General features: G+C 30.2%; 2 protein-coding genes across 4 annotated transcripts in view; both read left to right on the top strand.

The window, feature by feature from the left end:
- Positions 1–1,918, top strand: part of LOC108685888 (cytosolic carboxypeptidase-like protein 5) — a 10,419-nt gene extending 8,501 nt beyond the window's left edge. For both annotated transcript variants that reach the window (XM_018190898.1, XM_018190897.1), the window contains one exon: positions 1,128–1,918. In XM_018190898.1, coding sequence (XP_018046387.1) covers positions 1,128–1,838 — 711 coding nt within the window. In that variant the 3' untranslated portion in view covers positions 1,839–1,918. The remainder of the gene's footprint in view (positions 1–1,127) is intronic.
- A 3,887-nt stretch (positions 1,919–5,805) lies between these two features.
- Positions 5,806–21,009, top strand: part of LOC108685889 — a 15,851-nt gene continuing 647 nt past the window's right edge. The window contains exons 1-4 of one of the 2 annotated variants that reach the window (XM_018190900.1): positions 5,806–6,013; positions 6,104–6,251; positions 18,979–19,134; positions 20,180–20,326. In XM_018190900.1, coding sequence (XP_018046389.1) covers positions 6,182–6,251; positions 18,979–19,134; positions 20,180–20,326 — 373 coding nt within the window. In that variant the 5' untranslated portion in view covers positions 5,806–6,013; positions 6,104–6,181. The remainder of the gene's footprint in view (positions 6,014–6,103; positions 6,252–18,978; positions 19,135–20,179; positions 20,327–21,009) is intronic. The other variant, XM_018190899.1, reaches the window with a different exon arrangement.

Genomic DNA, 21,009 nt, shown 5'->3' with positions numbered 1-21,009 from the left:
CGCGCGCGGCGTGTGTGCGCGCGCATAGAAATTTACAAGTTTATTTCTTAAATTATTTGAAGTATATGACTATTATTTCCCAGCATATATAATTCCAGTATCAATATATCTATAGAAAGATAATGTAAATATATATATATAAATTTATCGATATTGGAAATTATGATATATGAAGAGTATAATACGTATATGTAATCTGAATAATCCATGAAGTAAGATATAATGAATCATGATCTCAGTAACAAACTTTGCTCCAAATCGCTCCAAAGTTCAGCTCACACATTGTATTACACATATAAGTATGTGTAGAAACTTCACAATGTATCGCACACACAAGCTTGCATATCCATCAGCTGTATTAATAAATGTTACATTTTTTTAGCGACCATTTATTTATCTTACTTTTATTTAATATTCCTGACCTGACAATTAACTCCCGACGAATGCGAGATAATTTAGCATGAATCACGCATTGTACCTGCAAGGAAACGAAATTGGGCAATGAAGTGTGCGTGTAGTAGAACTAGAATCGTAAAAGAGAATCGACTCTACAGAATCGAGATTTACTATCTGCAAATTTTGATCGCGTAAAAATGTAGACGATGTATCCTGTACACGTAAAAAATATAGTTTACAGCACTGCAGCATGCGCTACGTCAATAAATATTTTCATTTGCTAAAATATCGAAATATGATCTTTTTTTAGAAATATGATAATCTCTTCTTTAACTTATTATCGGCAAAATAGCTTTAGTTGCGTTAGGCAATCTGCTACTTTTGCTTTTTTATAATTTTCTTTAAAAATTTTAAACATGTTAGACACGCTTCGTCTTTTTAAAAGTGTATGATATGTGCCGCATTTATGTGCTTAGTCATAAGGGGGTAAGTCATTATTTTTGCATTAATCGTATATAATAATCGCGTGAACAATTGCAATCATAGCAAATAAAATTAATCTCTTTTTCTCTCTCTCTCTCTCTCTCTCTCTCTCTCTCTCTCTCACACACACACAACACACACACACACATATGCGTTTATTTTTGTTATTACCACGAGTGTTTATTTTTGTGATGTGCAAGGCGCATCTCCCAAGTCTACAATATACAATTATGTCTTTTCATTTACAGGATAATGAAGATGCCATTGTGCGGAACAGCATCCTGAAGGAATTAGAAACGAGATTGAATGACGCAATGACGGGAGCGAAGAATGCTATAAGAAGCGAGGGCAACTTGGTGAAGAAGTGCATCCTTCGCCGCGGTTCCTCTTTTTATACGGCAGTGAAAAGGATCAAGAGTAATAAGAAATCCCGGCAGACTTTTACGCGTCGTACTTTGAAGAATCACTGCGCCAACAATGTAGAGAACAACGCGATAATTTGCGCAATCAAATCCGAGGTGGAGGCAAAGCCGTTTCTGAAAGCGATTGATCGCTTTCGGTCGAGCAAATCTAACATCCCGTCAACAATCAAGGACACTCTCGAACCGCGTTTAAATTCCGCGAATAAAAAACTGACGACGAACAGCTCGGCGAAAATGCGCGTGCCTTCCGAGGAAACAGCAGTGGTGAGACAGGGCGCAAAGAGACTGAAAGTCATTTCATCTATAAGAACATCCAAGCTTCTTCCCAAGATCGGGGAACCGTCTTGCACCTCAGAGGAAATCAGCGCGAAGCGATCCCCAAAGGTACCGCATACTTGCGATAAGAGACAGAGTATTAAAGGAACGCGCGATACAGCCAGGATTGCTATATGTAAAAATCGAACGGTCTTCCTGAAAGAAATAAATAAGACTGCCAGTAAGGAAAGTTTTGTAGCAGAGCACAAAACAATTAAATGAGTTCATTAGAATACGAAAAACAAATTACTAGACTCAAGAGACTCAGGAAATCAATATTGTCATTTCCTGTGTTTCTTTTCGGAGAGATATTTTGCAATTGTAATTTATACAGAGTGACAAAAAAATTTAGTCACAAAATAGGATGTTGATTTTCCATTACAGTTTGTAAGCTAGGGGTCAAAATGAACATCCTTCTTTTGTGTTTATCAAATCATAACATATATTTACAAAAAAATAAATTCTGGAGTGTCAAATCATATCTTATTAAATATCAAAATAATAACATGCAAAATAGTCATCTTTAGCTTTGATATAAGTTTAAAGACATTTTGAAAATGCATCAGCGATCATTGCCATCAGAATTTATCCATTTTCCAGATAAAACCTCCTTCCAGGAGGACAATAGCGAACGGTCTTTGATTGTAAATCAATAAAAATTGATAAAAATGTTTTGGTGTAGAGTTTGTTTGGTATTTAATAAAGCGTAACTAATATATAATATACATTTTTTACTATAATGATTTAATAAACAGGCAAAACTATGTGGCCAATCCTTTTTGTCATTCTGTACACAAAATGTAGTAAATTATGATTTTAATCGACGGAAAGATGGATGAAAATGAATAAAAGGATTGACATGGCACAGTTCTCCGATGTCTCTGATGTCTTGAAAAGTGTGCTAGGATATTCTAGAACTAGAGCTCTAGATATACCAGAGCAATCTTTTGATTTGAGCCGAATGCCGACAGCTTTCCCATTGGCTATTTTTAATTTGGTTTTTAATTTATCGTTCAATGAATAAGTAATAAATAAGTAAATTCATTAATTCTTTGATATGATACGGTGATATTTATGATATTTATTAGATAAAAAATGGCGGTTAATATTTATCTTGTAAATCTAGAGCTCTGCCTAGAACCTAGGAGAGCTAAGATCATTCTCTGGACATCCTTAGAACTCTCTTGAGCTACATTTCAAAATGTTCTCTCCGAGGAAGATTTTATTCTATATACTAATACATGTTACATGTAGTATTTCAAATAAATCTTCCTCGGAGAGGACGGTTTGGAATGTATCCTTGGAGAATTGTATTTTATATATCCCACATACAAAATGTTGAATCTCTCTTATTTATACTATTTGAGAACAACCTGATGTGTGATATACTGTGTGTGTTCTATCGTTGTATACATACATTGTTTCGGATTTTTCATCAAATGATAAACTGTCTCTTCGTTCGAAGAGCAAAACTTAAGTCATAAAGAAATATATTATGTTATATATATTTATATATTTGATGCATATGTAAAATACTATTCAGTTTTCGATATTTATTATTTATATACATAGAAGAACTCCATTTTGATCTTTGCAATCGACATGCTCGTTTCAAAAATAAGTTTTAACTAAAGATTTTGTTATTTTGAATAAGATATTTTATCATTAGTAAAATTATGATGTAAATGTGAATGTTTTTCAATAAATTAGAAGTTTTTTTATGGAGCTATATTTTTGTTTAGATTTCTTTGCAATTAGTGCTCATTTTAAAAATAAGTTTTTAATTAAAGATGTTATTTGGAAGAGGATATGCTATCGTTAGCAAAATTATGATGTAAATGTGATTATTTTTCACAAGTTAAAAGTTTTTTTTAATGGAGTTATATTTTTGTCTAAATTGAATAATAAAAAGTTTCAAGGTAGTTATATAGAGAGATAACGTCTCACATATGTACATTAGATTATAGTATTCTGTATTATGTGAAAATATAAATGTTACGTTTTCCTGTAATCTTGTAATGCTCCGCATTCATATATGCGAAGTAGGAACTGTTATATTTATGTGAAAATTTGTTGGAAAAATAAAACATATACATACCAAAATAAATCTGCACTTTATTCCGAAAATATATTATTTTTGCAATTTATAGCTTTCTTAATCGCGACGAACTATTGATAGGAATTAAATGAAAAAGGAAGAAGAGAAATTTCATGGAACTCCAGGAAAATTATAATGTCAACAAAAAATCTTTCTTTCCAACACTAGAACGAGACAAATCATTTCCCAGTTTGGACGCTGAATACGAATCCGGTTTTTAAATTGCTCCACTATATCACAATTTTAAAAAATTTGCAGTTAAAATAAAAAAAAGCTTTCAGACACTTTGTCACATTATAAAAAATGTTAATTGAGAAAAATTATAAGTTACTATAAACAATAAGAATCTTATTTTAAATTATACATGTAAGAACACAACCAATACGAACTAGAAATTAAATGTCCATAATGATCGAAGCTGGATCTTTAATGCTTAAATAATTTAATGCTTTAATAATCAATGTTTTTATATACATGCTATATATGTAAGTACATGCATAAAATATATATCATATTTATAATCATTCGAACTACGCCGAATTTTCCGAACTTATAAATGCAATTATATAAACTACTGTAATAATCACAAATTAAATTAAAATGATAAGCAATTTTTAATAATTTGATGCTCAGTCAGGCATCGTATTATAGAAAGATGTTAATGTGTTGAAAACATATAAATAAATTATAATTACATGAAGTTATAAAAAGTAAAATTTATGAAAAATTATAAATAAGAACTTTTTGAAAATCGAAAGAACATAATATATAATGTAAAGATAAGTTAAAGAGGTACAACAGAGTAAAATTTTCAAAAAATTGAAAAAAAATTTTTTTTTTCGAAAGATGTCTTAAAAATATGCTTCTGAAAAATTTTTATAAAATTCGAAGTATTTTTCGAGTTATACGAGTTTTAGGGCGCACATTGTTGAATATGCTATACTGAAACTTTAAACATGTTTTTCTCAAAACTATTTTTTTTTCACTGGTGGCGTCTATAATTCAAACAATTTTCGGCCTCAGCTTTAAACGGTAGCTTCACAAAACGAATAGTTTTAGTTAGTTAAACATAAGGATTTTTTTTTAAGTGTTAATTTTCGAAGGGCGAAATGTTTAAGTTCAAAATACAGTGAAATTAAATTTTTTTAAACCGTTGTCATTTTATAAAAAAAATTATTTTAAAAAATCGCTACGCTTAACTGAAACTATACTCATATGGATTTGAAATTTTCAAAAAATTTTCATTTCAGATCATTACAATTTGAATTTTCTACACTGCCAATGGATCATGTTTTTTGAACACAGAAGTCTTAAGCCTATTCTACAATGTGTTCTTTGTTTCTTGTTTTTTAGCTTTTTTCTCCTTTGCAATCGTTTTATCAACAATTGCTACATATTTCTTGTTTCTTTCGAAATTAACTTTTATCTCGGGCGATATAACAAAAAACCGAATAAGAAGCAAAAAGACAAGATGTAAAAAATAGTAAAACTAAGAAACAAGAAACAAAAATCACATTGTAAAATAGGCTTAAAATGCTGTGCAACATCGTCATATATTTATATTTTGATATAAATTCTTAAAATGTCTTCAAAGTGTGCCCAATTAATATACCAATTCATATTTTTCTAAAACTTATAGTTACTTTAAATACCAATTCATATTTTTCTAAAACTTATAGTTACTTTAAAAAAATTGACAAAAAAAACTTTTATTCTGTTATATCTCCTTAAAAATTATAAAATTCATGCAAACTATAATCTGTTGATTAATATTTAAGCTAATTCATGCTATTTAGCTACTTGCAGTATTATGGCTGCAGTCAAAGTCTCACTACAAATAAATGCTTTGAAGCATGTGGTTGACCAATTAGAATAAAGAATTTTACTAATTAAAAATTGCTTTAAAATATTTGTAGCACCACGTTGACCATATCCTATATTATTATACTTTAGTGAAACTAATCTTTCCATTTCATCCCGAAGATGTAAGCTTTGACTGCTTGCTGCCTTTATCGTTGCGCAATGCGCATGCGTGCAAAAAGCAACACTGCGAGCATATGTTGTATCAACTACATATATATGTATGTTGTATGTTTAAAGGTTGTGTCCAACCTCACGAACACGAATGCTGACGAGTGCTTCACAAATGCTTACTTACTCAGATCAGATTAAGTTCAGGGTGCAACTTTGCAGTTTGTATAACTTTGCGACATCTTCGAGTCATTGAGGTGATCGTTCGCGCTGATTTTCACATCGGTGAAGCTGAAGAACTCCAACAAACCCCAAACTCCTACTCTAAGTAATCCTGCTAAAAGAATTCTGAATTATGGAAAATAAGTGGTGCCTGTCATTACGTCATTTTGAGTTTTTGTGATTTCGTGATCGACAGGAAAACGGGTGGAAAGGGAAACAACGATCGAGATTACGGAAGGTGATCCGGAGATTACAATCAAACCGTGGAATCGGAATGGCTGTCACGAGACGCTGCGTCACGGCGTGCATGTTACTGACGATACTCTCATTGCTGGTAGAGACAGGTGAGGTTAACGCGACAATGCGCTTTGGGTGGGGTCTCGTATCTCGTAAGCTCTTTTACTACGAAGAACGAAAAGTTGCGAAAAAGTAGGAAACACTTGCATTCTTCCTCGGAGAAAAAGTTCTCAAACTCAGAACGCTTCGAACAATCTATACTTAATTTATGTCTGATTTCAAGACAACAATCTATAATTTTACGTTACGCGCAATGCAAGAAACATTTGAAGAATCGAAATATAACACATATTAAATAAAAGAAATTTTTCATACAAAGCATGATGGAAGTATAATATATTTCCATCATGAAACAAAGAAAATTTGTTTTTCAGTAAAAGACCCAGATGACAGAGTGACTCATTTAATTCTTATTTATTGGCAAACAATAAGGAAGAAACAATTCATTGCCATCTGTCTCTAGAAGATAGATAAAAAACTTTCATACTAGCTTTCATAAGAGGAAGGTTAATATAATTTGTATCGTTATTTTTATAAAGTTTAATTCCTTGTAATGAAACAATCTATCGAAAAAGACATTAAAATGTAAAAAAGGAGTCAAGTATATTTTACAGAAAAAACCAAAGATAATTCCATAAAAATAGAAGTGAAATCAAAATAATATTTCAAGTATTTTTTTGAAAATGTCTCTTAGAATGCAGTCCTTCGAGAGATCTTGAAGATATTCTTATGATGTAAATGTCCTTTGGACATCCCTTAAGACAGCATTGTATGGGATAATTTCTCACAATTATAATATACTATACAAAGTACAGATGACATTTGAAGTATATTAAGTGTAACAACATTTTAAAATGAGAGAAAGAAATGTAATAGATAGCGTAATGATAGGCACAGAAATTGAAAAAAAATTTTTACATCGATAACAATAAAATAGAAAATTGTAAAGATAAAAAATCGAAAATAAGTAAGATCTCTAGCAGCAGCATTTTACGCCCGTTTTGTTTATAATTCGATTCATACAAATAATTCAATAAATATTTTATTATAATTATAAACTATTTTTCGCAAATTGAAGAAATTTTATATATTGAATCAGTGCAAAAGTTCGTGCCCGATTCGTATAGCTGGAACTGGTGAAGTAGCATGGCGACTCTGTTGTTGTTTATGTATGCATATTATTGGAAAGATAACAAGCATAGATGTCATTTGAGCATCAGAAGTGCTTGTTTGATTGAATTTAAGTCATGAAAAAAATCATTGAAAATGGACAAAGAGAAGTTGCATTTTTGACATGATGCTTTATGAGTTTTGGAAAGAAATAACCATTAGCGTTGCGACAAAAAACATTCAGGAGGTTGATTTGGACTATGCAGCTCTTCGAAAGATGAAGAAATGGTTTGCTAAATTTCATCGTGATGATTTTAACCTTGAAGATAAACCTCGTTCTAAGCATCCTTCCATCGATGACATTCTGCGCGCAGATAATAGCAAACAATGCACGCATTTCGACAGAAGTTTCTGAGGCCCTGAACATTGATCGGTCAACCATGTTTCGGCGTTTAAAGAAGATGGGACTCACTCTGAAGCTCAACACGCATTTGTCCGAAAAAAAACAAATAGGACCGCATCTCCGCAGCCGTTTCTTTGTTCAGACGTCTGGAAAAAGATGTTTTTTTTGGACCGTTTGGTGACTGTCAATGAAAAATGGGTCCTATATGCCAATATCTAACATAGGCGTACTTGGAAGAAAGCAAACCGACACATTCAATCGTCAAAGCTGAGTTGCATCCAAAGAAAATCTTGCTATCCGTTTGGTGAGATTGCCAAGGTGTTATATATATTTTGAGCTGCTTCCTATTAGCCAAACGATTGATTCAAAGAAGTACCGCCAATAATTAACCAAATTGGACGCAGCAATCAAAGAAAAACGCCCGAACTTGGTTAATCGTAGAGGCGTCTTCCATGACAACGCCAGATCACGCACTTCGAAAATGACTCTGGACAAATTGAAACATTTGAAATGGGAAATCTTATTGCATCCATTATATTCTCCGCACATCGTACTCTCCGATTATTATTTGTTTTGATCATTACAAAATGATTTAAATGGCAAGAATTTCGATTCTGTGGAGGCTGTCAAAAATCACATTATCACATAATTTTTGACGCAAAATCATGCGATTTTTTTCAAACGTGGTATCTATAAATTGGTTGAATGTTGGAAAATGATTGTCCAGAACGGGGTGGCGAATATATTGATTAATAAAGGCGATTTTTTCAAAAAACAGCTATTTGTCTTTTTTTACAAATTAGGCACATTTTGCACTAATTCAATATATTCAAGTTATTTTAATATTGATGTATTTTACATTTAACAGATATACATACAAATATTTTTCTATGAGATAAAGAAAAATTTTTAATACTTCTTAATACTAAATTTTTTCATTCAAAGAAAGTCTTGCTATCCATTTGGTGAGATTATTCTTGTATAGATGTTGCATATTTTGAGCTGCTTCCTGTTGGCCAAACGATTGATTCAAAGAAGTACCGCCAATAACCACCTTTGAATTAGACCCTCTTCAGATATTTATTTAATATAAAGATATTACCATGAACTAATAGTGTTGACTGTGAAAAAAATTATCATAATAATTCGCATATCGTGTGAACAATTGAACGTTAAGAGGAATCGAAATTGCTCACCAAAAGGTTGGAAAGCGATTGAACAGAATTATAAATTAATTTCATTAGATATGGCTTCTCTTTTTACAAACATTCCCACAGACATAGCCTTAAATTGTATTAATGACAATTGGAATTTTATTTCGAAAAAAATGTAAATTACCTAAAAAGGAGTTTTTGATTGCAGTTCGATTAATTATTTAGATTCCACTTATTTTTTATTTGATAATATTATTTACAAATAGAATTTTGGTGTGGGTTCTCCTTTGTCACCTATTATTGCTGCTTTGGTAATGCAAAGATTAGAGAAGATGACATTGAGTATGTTTAAGGATCTTTTTTATTTTCGCTATATCGATGACCTATGCGCTGCAATTCTATCAACTGAGATTAATACTTTTCTGGAATGTTTCAATTCGTCTCACTCACGTCTAAAACTCATCCTGGAGATTAGTGATAACTCATTAAACTCATTAAATTTTCTTGATGTTAAAATGACGATTAAAGATAATCTTTTAATTTTTGACTGGTATCATAAACTTAGTTTCTCAGGGAGATTTTTTTCTTTTCTAACTGTCCATTATCTTAGAAAAAGGGTATAATCATCAGTTGGTGGATAGAATCTTACTGTCAGATTCTGAATTCTACATGAACAATTTAACACTTATAAACATTTTACTGAGTAATGATTATCCACTTATCTTTAACACAATTAATAAAAGACTAAAAAACATCAGAGTTAGAAGCATCGGTTGATCGAGTTAATAATAATGTAGATCCATCAACTATCCATTTTATCGTGGTTTACAGTACTATTTATTCATCTTTAACAGAAAAATTTAATCAATTCAACAGGAATGACATTAAAGTTTCATAATTCGAATAAACTACAGAAATACATTAAGATACATAAAGATCCTCATCCTCGTCTGTCTAAAAATAATGTAGTTTATAAAATTAATTGTAATAATTGCGACTTATAAATGCATCATAGAACAGACTGATAGACAGCTAAAAACACGAATTGCTGAGCATGGAAATCATTTACGCTGGAACACATCTTCCCGTTCAGTTATAACCGAATATAGATTAGATAGTGAACATGATTTCGATTGGAACAATATTGAAATTCTTGACGAAGAACCATGTTACAGTAAGCGATTAATTTCTGAAATGCTTTATATTAAAAAACAGAAAAATAGCCTTAATCTTCAAACTGACACTGAGAGCTTACGTAAAACATACATTCCTATTGTAAACAAGATATTCAACCCAATTAAAATAGTAGTTTTAATTTTTCTGCATTCTTATTGATGGTTTTCTTATTCCAACCCAAGTAATGGCAACTTTATAATAATTCTGTCAAAAATTATTACTCTTCGAAAAAAATTAATGTATCAAATGAAAAATTAAAATCTGATGCTACAATCTTAACCAATCAAGTTAAATTCCATCAAATTAAAAAGTAAAATACAAATGGTATTGTCTCTTGTTATTTATACAAATGTACCTTTTTAAAAAATAATAAAAAAACGCTAAGTATGTGCGCTTTTTGTAAAGAATCATTTTGACCGGTTTCATCGTGTTTGCTGTTTAGTAGAATTGATTATTTACGGTTGACAGTTAATCATCGATTCGGCTTAATTAAGTACTGGTGAAACCAGTCCTTTGTACATAATACTAAGTATCCAATCCAATTAATAGTAGTTTTAATTTTTTTTTTAAGGATATTCTTATTGAAGATATTTTTATTCCAATCCAAGTAATAGCAACTTTAATTCTCTGTCAAAAATTATTACTCTTCGAAAAAAATTAATGTATCAAATGAAAAACCCAAATGTTACAATCTTAACCAATCAAGTTAAATTCTATCAAATTAAAAAATAAAACACAAATGATATTATCTCTTGTTATTTACTTAACTCTAATGATATGTATTGGGTTGTCCCCCAGAAAGTTCGTGCTGATGTTGAAGGAAAATTGAAACGCAGAAAATTTTAATTTAATAAATGTATACTAAAATTTAAATCGGCACGAACTTTTCGGACAACCCAATATTATTCGATATAGATATGTATTATAAAAGATTTAATCAACAAAATTGACGCCAAATTAAATTCTATATAATTCGGATACCAAATTAAATAAATAATATTAACTTTAATGATATATATATCATTCTTATAAAGAATTTGATGTCAAGACGCCAAGTAAAATCTCATTTCTTTATATTATGCCAAATTAAATAAATAAATATTAATCTAATGATATGTATTTGTATATAAAATTTGATATCAACAATTGTGACCAATGTGATGTTCAACTTTATTAAAAATAAAAATTAATACTATAGGCCATTTGTAGAGATACAAACGGGTACAAAAAAACGATTCTCTTTCAAATGGCATAAATGAAATTAAAAAATTTTAAAGTTGCGCGCTGGTCATTTTTTATTTTTCATTTTTTGTTTAACTGTTTGAGGTACAAACGAAATAATGATCGGTACAAACAAGTACAAACGAAGTATAAATGATCTACGGTATTAATTTTTATTTTTGATAAAGTTGAGCGTCAGGTTCACATCGATACAATTGTGCGTCAAGTTAAATTCTATTATCAAAATAAAAAGTAAAACCCAAGTGATACTATCTTTATTATTTAATCCAAATGGTACTATTTTTAATTTTTATATAATTAATTTTTATATAATGAAATTTAAGTATATGTATATCTTATTGAAGGATCTTCCTATTCCAATCCAAATGGTTTAAATTCTTCTTAAATGAAATTATTATACCACAATTCATTCAAAGACATTTTCTCTTCCAACTAAAGTAGTGGTTATTTAATTCTCCTTCAAAATAATATACAAAATACGCCAAACATGTTAGAATAGCACAAGGAAGTCTTTAATGCGCCACTACCATCTATTCCATCCGGCACAAGGAAGAGTGGTTTTTCCATCCTCCCGAGTGGATAGAATAGGAATCTGAACGTTCCACCTAAGCATCTAATAAAGGCACTCAAAAGGAATTTGAACGCTTTCTGGGTGCACTCGGATGGGAATCTGAATTGGGTAGGGTTGAAGTAATGATGTTTCGTGTTTTCTATTGAGAGCATGTACGTCAACCAATAGCGAATTTTCCAACCCAAGTTGGTGCACATCCGGTTAGGCCGAAAACGCTATGAGTGTCTCTTTCTAACCTTCATAATTTAATTTTCATAATTTCTTAAATTAAATAAATATTGAGTAAAGAATGAAAAATAATGGTAGTGCCAGTAATCAATATGGAAGTAAAAAAAAAAAAGGATATCACCAACGCAGTAAATATCATATTGTTAATTAAATTAGGAAATGATAACGACAAAGCGATTTATTCTCTCGATCTCCATTTGTTTATAACTTATTATTTAACTGAAAAAGATTGAATGAAAATGAAATTATATACTATATTTGTTAATTAAGCTAGAAGACAAAGCGATTTATTTGACCTCGATCTCCATTTGTTTAATATTTAACTTAATATGTTTAATATTTAACTTAATATTTAACAAAAGGAGATCAGATAGAAATTGGGGTGTACAAGTAGTGAAATGACGATTTTTTTTCCCAAAAAAAACACGAAATTAAATTCAGAAGAATGATAAAAAGAGATTTATTCAAAGTATGCTCCATTGCTAGTTACACATTTTTCCCATCTTTCGGGCAATTTGTGGATACCATGCCAGTAAAAATCTTCCCCTTTTGCTGCGAACCATTCATCGAGCCATTTTTTCACATCTTCGTACGAACCAGCGCTGCTCAGCAAGTGCGTGACCCATCGATGCAAACAAGTGGTAATCGGAATAAGCCAAGTCTGGTGAGTAAGCCGCATGGGGTAAAACTTCCAGCTAAGTGCTTCCAACGTATCCCGAACTGGTTTTGTCGTATGTGATGGAGCATTGTCATGAAGAAAAATGACCTTGTGTGTTGCCTCTTTTGGTATTCTGGTCATTTTTTTAAGCAGCGAACGGTTCAAATCGATCAATTGTTGTTGATAGCGTTTGGTAACCGTTTCGCCAAGCTTCAATAGCTCATAATAGACCACATCCTTCTGGTCCCACCAAACAGAGCATCGTTTTCCTGTCAAAGCGATTCGGTCTTGCGGTCGATGTGGATGGTGCGCCTGGATCTACCCATGATTTTTTGCGTTTGGGATTCTCAAAAAAAATCCACTTTTCATCCCCAGTAAGAATGACTTTCTTCTGCATCGTTCGAGCAAAATTTCACATGTGTTTTTGCGCCTCTCCATCTATCTCTCGTTCAATTCATGTGGCACCCATCTGCCGACTTTCTGAGTCTTTCCCATCTCTCGTAGGTGATTAGAAACAGCTTATTGATTAACGCTCAATTGCTCTGCGAGTTTTCGTGTTTGTGAGTCATCTTCATCCAGCAATGTTTGCAATTCCACGTCTTCGTACTTTTTGGGCGGTTTTCTGTGTTCCTTGTCTGCAACATCAAAATCTCCAATTTTGAAACGCTGAAACCATCATTCACACGTTTTTTGCGATGGAGCATGTTCACCATAAGCTTCTCCAAGTAATCGGTATGATTCCGTAGCAATTTTCTTCAAATGAAAACAAAAAATTAATGCTGTCCGCGAATGCTCCTTATTTGGTACAAATTTCGTCATATTAAACACAGCAACACAATACTATGCAAACACTTTTCAATCAAATCACTTTGCGCGTTTGACACTTGTTGATGGTAAAATAAAATGGCGTATAATGTTAAATCTTTGTACTTTACACTGCATTGGTGCATCTGTTTCTCAAATCGTCATTTCATACTTGTACACCTGGTACACGCTGATAATTATTAATTAAACTAAGAAATGATAATGAAAAAGTGATTTATCGAAATCGTTTTTTCATTATCATTTTCTAGTTTTTAGCAATTACTAATGTGTTTTATTATTATCAACTTTATCGATCCTGTTGTTTTGAAAAACCGATCGAGACATTATCATAGTACAGACTCATGCTTAGCGCTGAGACTGGTGTCTCCAGATTTAACTTTGCATTGCCAAGATTACACTAGTTTAAGTATTTTTCTGTTAATTAGTATTTGTCAGTCACAACAGTTATATATTTTTAATTTTATTCCTGAACAGATTCTACATCTTCATATTTTATTTAACGATTATTTATTGATAATTTATTGATAATTTACTGTGTGAATTTTACATTATAACTAAGATTATATATTATTTATTACCATACTAACAAATAGAAAGTTGAGTACCATATCATTGAATTATATTAATATTTTTGACATTATATTAATGAAATTTATAATTTTATTAGAATGTCATAAAATTCTGTTCAATCAGTCTTCCAACTTTTTGACGAGCAATTTCGATTCCTCTGTTTAACATTCAATTGTTCACACGACATGCGATTATGATGTAATTTTTTTACAATCAACACTTAGTTCATGGTAACATCTTTATATTAAATAAATATCTGAAGAGGTTCTAATTCAAAGACCGAAATATGTAATAACGTATTTCAATTATAATTGTTTAGAATACAGTATGTAATATTATTTTGTTTTTTAATATATAATTTAATTTGTTAAAATTGACTCTTACATGCCCTATTAATATATTAATTTATTTCTTATTAATATCAAATGTCTTTGATTAGATTATACTTTATTTTTATGAAAGTAGAAGTCTGAATATTTTATTTTTTATACTTAATAAAAGTTTTTAGAAATACATGACTCATATGTGTTCTGGGACATTTTTAATAAAAATACTTGAAATATTATTTTGACTTCTTTTTTCATGGCATTACCTTTGGTTTTTTCTGTAAAATATACTTAACCCCTTTTTTTTGTATTTTTAATGTCTTTTCCGATTGGTTTCACGAATTTTTACTAAATTTTTGTTATCAGTATAACACATTTTATATTCATATTTAAAAGATAATATAATAATGACGATAGAGGTACTAATAAAAATAATATTTTAAAATAATTAAAGGAGTTATGATATCTTTCTAATAAGTAAGTACAATATTTTGTCTTACTGTGGCACTCACTCTTTAATGATAACTTTGGCGGTAATTAACACGAAATGCTATCACACATTATGAACATGACAATATGTTTAACGTAACTTTTGTTGTGCATATATATACAGGGTGGAGCATTTTAATCGCCCTAGACGAATATCTCAGAAACTAAGAGAGATACAAGAAAAAGTTTTATATGAAAATTTTATATGAAAGTTGTTTCCTTGGGAGAAAGAAGGTGAAAAAAAAGGCACTACCAAGGTCAAGTCAAAATCAATATAAATTTTTTTTGGATCCCCCTGGAGATACTGGTCTCGGCGCTAAGCATGAGTCTGTATTATGATAGTGTCTCGATCGGTTTGTTTTTCGGGTTGTTTTATCGATCCTGTTGTTTTTTCAAAACAACAGGATCGATAAAATCGGTAATAATAAAACACATTAGTAATTGCTAAAAACTAGGAAATGATAATGAAAAACGATTTATTCGATAAATCACTTTTTCATTATCATTTCTTAGCTTAATTAACAATTATCAGCGTGTAATTTCTATCTCTCCTTTTGTTAAATATTAAGTTAAATATTAATTTTTTATTGCATATTCTTCTGCATATCTAGCCTTGAGAGCTTTCCAAAATACTATAATAAAATATTTTTTTGTTAAGAACTTGTCGAGTTTGAGAACTTGAAAGTTACAGTACCGCCAGCATTATAGCATTACGCAAGGTGTTCGATCAACGACTAAAATCTCTTGAATGTTGTTTAGGATCATGTTCTGGATAACATTTTTCAAGATCAAGGCTATTGGAGATTATTCCTCTTATTTTCATTTTTGTGTTAAAAATTTATTTCTATGTAAGAATGAATATAAGAAGTACAACTTCCAATCCGTTAATCGGTTGTCTTGGGTAATATCATGGAGGATACTCAATCAGAAATGATAATAGAATCGACATCGATTCCATTATCATTTCTAACTGAGTAGAGACCAGGGGTGTGATTCTGTAACAGTTTTATATGTCTACCGACAGTTGTCGACGTCGTTGCGCAAATATTTTATATGGTGAAAAAGCTGCGCAATGATGTATTGATAACTGTCGGTAGACGTGTAAAAACAGTTACAGAATCGCACCCCAAGAGATCGAACTAGGCTGTGAAAAGTGTAGTCAAAATCAGGTTTCTGAATTGATATTGATAGTACTCGGTAGGCAGCTTTCGAATCGCAAAACTCCTCATATACGCTTACGCACACATAACTGAACACACATAACCTAAAAATAGAGACAATATTCTTTAACAGTAAGACTTTAAATTGTCATTAAAATTGCATGAAAAATGGAGCATTCTTCATGTAAAATTATGACCTAACATGCAAACTGCGAGAACGGTATCATGGAAAGATATCTCGATCGACTAATTTAAATGATCATTTTTGACGGCTCATTCATATAAGTTCGATCTCCTGGTCTTTGTTTTCCATGAATAATATTAATGCAATACTGTCAAGCCTCATAATTCGAAAAATACTTCATATTTTATTTAAAAAATATTTTATTATTTTGGAAAGTTCTCGAAGTGTGCTACAAAAATATGCAATAAAAAATGGGGGAGTTCCATTAAAAAAAATCATGTTGACCTTGACCTGACCTTAATAGTGCCCCCCTTATCCAAAATCCGTTGTTTCCATCTAAGATTCTTTGCCCTAAGGAAACCTACAACTTTTATAAAACTTTTTCTTGTTCTCTCTTAATTTCTGAAATATTTGCCTGGGGCGATATTAAAATGCCCTACCCTGTCGAAGAAATGTAAAAAAATGTGGAAAGAATGCGGAAAAATGCCAAAAGTATGAGAAAGTGAATAGATAACATAGATGAATAGATTAGGTAGATAGATGATAAATACCATAAATAGCCATAATATCATAAATAAATAACGTAAATAAGTAAATAACATAGAGAAATAACATAGAGATGGATAGATAAATGTCGACAGGCCGATAGATAACATAGATATATAGAATATTCCGTAATTCATTCGACACCGCTCTTCGTCAAGTAGAGCGGATTAAACTAAGTCGAAAAGTCCTTTACCATTTTGCAGTTTTCGTAATAGTTAACAAGATATTATTAAAAATTGCCGAGTATTGATCTGAAAACAGCAAGAGGCAAAAATTATTTAGTTTTTTCTCATAGAACTCTAAGAATTTTTTATCAACTTTTAGTACTACATTTTTTTATTTTTATCAACATGAGAAAATACGATATTAAAAAATCTGAAAAAATTCTGAAAAAAATTTCAATACTTTATGAAAAGAAAATAAATAATTTTCATTTCTTGCTGTTTTTCTGTAAAGTTGATAGTATTTGAGAAAAAATTATTGAATACCAATATTCAGCAATTTTTAGAAAATATCTTGTTAGCTATTGCGAAAATTGCAAAATGATAGAGGACTTTTCGACTCAGTTTATTCCGCTCCATCTGTCCACGAGCATTGTCAGATGAATTATGAGACACTCTGTATAAGTAGATATGTAAATAAATAATGCAAACAGACAAGATGCGAAAAAAATATAGAAGAGATGTGAAAGACATACTGAAACGTTGCGAAGAAATGTGGAATAAATGCAGAAAAAAATGTCGAAAAGATATGGAAGTGGTACTGAAGTGATACTTAAAAGGTGTAGAAGAAATGCAAAAGAATTGCGGAAATGTGCAGAAATAATGCGAAGAGATATAAAACAAATATGGAAGAAATACAAAGGGGTGTAGAGATGATGCGGACAAGGTCTAGAAGAGGTACAATACAAAGAGTTGCGGAAACAGTGAAAAGAGATATGGAAAAGTGCAGAAAATGCGAAATTAATACGGAAGAGATGTGAGAGATGTAATAGAGATGTAGAAAAAGTGCAGGAAAGGTATATGAAAAGTGCAGAAGTAATGCGGGAAAGGTGTAGTAAAAGTGCGAAAAAAATGTAAAAAAAGAAAAGAAAGTGTCGAAAAAATGCAAAAATGGTATAGAAAAAGTGTAGAAAATGTGTAGAAAAAGTGCAGAAAATAAGTACAAAAAAATACAGAAGTGCAGAAAAAGATACAAAAAGAGAATGTAGAAAATGTAACAAAAGGGGACAAGATTTTGTGAAGATGATGACGTATAAATGAATAAATGACATAAATGGGGTTGAAAAATATGTGCTTCAACCCCTACAGCACAAAAGTGGCAGCTACAACATTGCAGCATCATTGCATGTTGCAACAATATTGCAGCGTTATTACAGCGATATTGTTGCAAATTTTGTACTGTATGAGCATATTCATATCTAAGCATCAAGTACACTGCCTTACAGATATGATATTGTATCTCATAATTATAAAAATCTATTCTTCCCCAATATATATATTTTTTTATAACATCAATTTGTTCAAACAAAACAATTTTTAATTACATAAGCGAGTTCCTTTCTAAAAAAAAGGATACGCTGTAGCGTCTCTTTCATGATGGTATTATCCTCTTTATAAAAAGAATGTTTTATTAATGTACTATAGAAATAAACTTGAAGAGAGACACTACCAAGTCTCCTGATATGTTTTAATTGTGTGAATGTATTGAATACAATTGAGAATGCAGTATAACTTTAGACAGATTTTAAAATTGCTACATCAAAGAGGTTTCTCAAAACATGGTTTCTCACCCAGTGTATCCTCAATTCTACATATTTTGCACAATAGTACACGGAATCGATTATATAGATTGTAATATGCATGTAATAATTTGAAGAATTAAAAAGAAGACTATTATTCTCTTTGTCTTACATTAATTTTATGCTTATAAAGTGACTATCATAATTTATGTTCTCACTGAGGATGATATTAAAGATCAAAATGTTTGAATAAATAACTTTTGTATTTTTATTGAACTATATATATTTTAATTTTAACTATATATATATTAATATTTTAAAAACATTCAGCGTTTTGACTCAACATAGTTCTTTATTTCTTCGGATTCGAATTAATAATATTTTTATTCAGGACACTGCATACAATGTTACCAATGTAACAGCACCAGCACCAAGTATCCATTTCAATGTAATGAATTCCTGACGAGCGACAATGATCTTCAGCCTAGATCATGCGACGACGTTTATGCAGCGCAATATTGTGTCAAGCACATAGGCCGCTTCGAGGGTAAACAACAACGAAGATATTTTCTATAGCCTTTGCTTGGCAGACTAGCATAGTGGCGATGCAGAGAAAGCTGATTAACTTTTCTAACAATTGTATTTCACACAGATTAATCGAGCATGTCAGCGACTCTATATTAAACTCAACCGAATTCTTTCCAGATCTTTTCAACTTGCTGAAACATATTTATTATATTTGAGATCTTGGAATGCAAATTGAACTATTATAAGCGATTTTTTACATATCACTCTCTTATTTTAAAAATGACAACTCAACGAATTAAATTTTCTAGAAAAGAAAGAAACTATATATTGTTCAACTCGACAGAAACTTATTGACTTAAATCGAATAAATGGCAAAAGAATGTATTCTTAATAAGATTAAATATCATTTTGTCATTTTCGTCTTAAAACTTTTAAAAACTGTCTTTTTTCAATTGTGATGCGATTTGAATGATTTTTTTAAATTTATCTTTTTTTTAATATTGTAACTATTTTTATAATTTTTGTAAAGTTAATTTATTTTTGATGATAAAGATTAAAACGAATTCAATAACGAATTCATGTGACAATAACTTCGAAAAATTGCGACAAATTATCCTGTAATTTTGGAAAGTTACTAAAATAACAATTTTTTTTGTTTTTGTCATTTTTTTATTTTTTTAAATAAAATAATTACAGAAATCAAATTTATTTAATTCATATTTTCTATAAAATATTTTGATATACACTACATGATTACTAGAGAGATCACTACATGATATTAAAGTATAGTCACTTTCCAAAACTGAAAATTTATTTAATTGATTATTATTGTATTTTACAAAAATGATATAATTTGCATTTCAATGCTCTTTCACGTTGCAAAAAATTCATTTACCTACTAACCAAAATCCTGTTTATATCATTGCAGTAGATCATTTCTATGGCTGTGTCTAAGAGTCATTTCATAATTATTATTTTATGATGTAGCATGGAAAACTTGTGTAACATTGATTGTCATATAGTTTTAATTAGAAATTTAATCATTGCTTTCTTAAAATTAAAAGTGATGACCTTGGATTGCTATCAATGTACATCGGCGGATGAATGGAAGTGCATGGATAGCGAATTGGTTAAAAATATCTTGATGCCGGCAAATTGTAGTCATGTGTATGGAGCACGTTATTGCATCAAATCAATCGGCCGTTATGGAGGTTTTTATAATAAGAATCTGTATTTATTGTCGAATGTGTGCATGAATGTTCTTTCAATGCCAAATTTTTTACGTGGAAACCATCACTTATTGAAATAAAGAAAGTTCTTAATTCTTTATTTTAATATAGTTTAAAAAATTCTAAGATTAAAATATATAAAGAGATTTGCAAAAGTCATATTTTTTTAATATTGATTCTTATCTACATTGTGATATGATACTTAATATATTATTATTGGAATAAGAAAAATGATGTTCTTTTTCTGTTCTTGAAAGTGATCGTTTCGACTCGAATTTTTTTACTTATGTGTTCTATTTTCAGAATTTGAAATTAATTTAGCAAAAAAAATATTTTGATTATTTTCCTTAAAAGATATTTAAAAGGTTCTCGAATCTTACACATAATATAAGGATTTTATCAATTCTTAAGAATAAGTTTAATTAATAATATGTAAACACTCTTGAATTTTTTCAGATTTAAAAAATTTTTGTACAATTTTCTTTAAATAACTTTCTAAAATAACTTAAATTCTTGTGAGGAGTTTTAAATAATCTAATTGTACACAAAATATATTTTGAAGATAGATATGAAAGAATTAAATTTGAATAATTATTATAAACAATTTTTATTTAATATTTTCCACATATTCATTTTTATTATAAAAAAAGATATTTTTTAATAAT

This window comes from Atta colombica, unplaced genomic scaffold (genome assembly GCF_001594045.1).
Source record: "Atta colombica isolate Treedump-2 unplaced genomic scaffold, Acol1.0 scaffold161, whole genome shotgun sequence".
NCBI lineage: Eukaryota > Metazoa > Arthropoda > Insecta > Hymenoptera > Formicidae > Atta > Atta colombica.
Note: the sequence above shows the minus strand (reverse complement) of the source record. Positions and strands in the feature narration are given on the sequence as shown.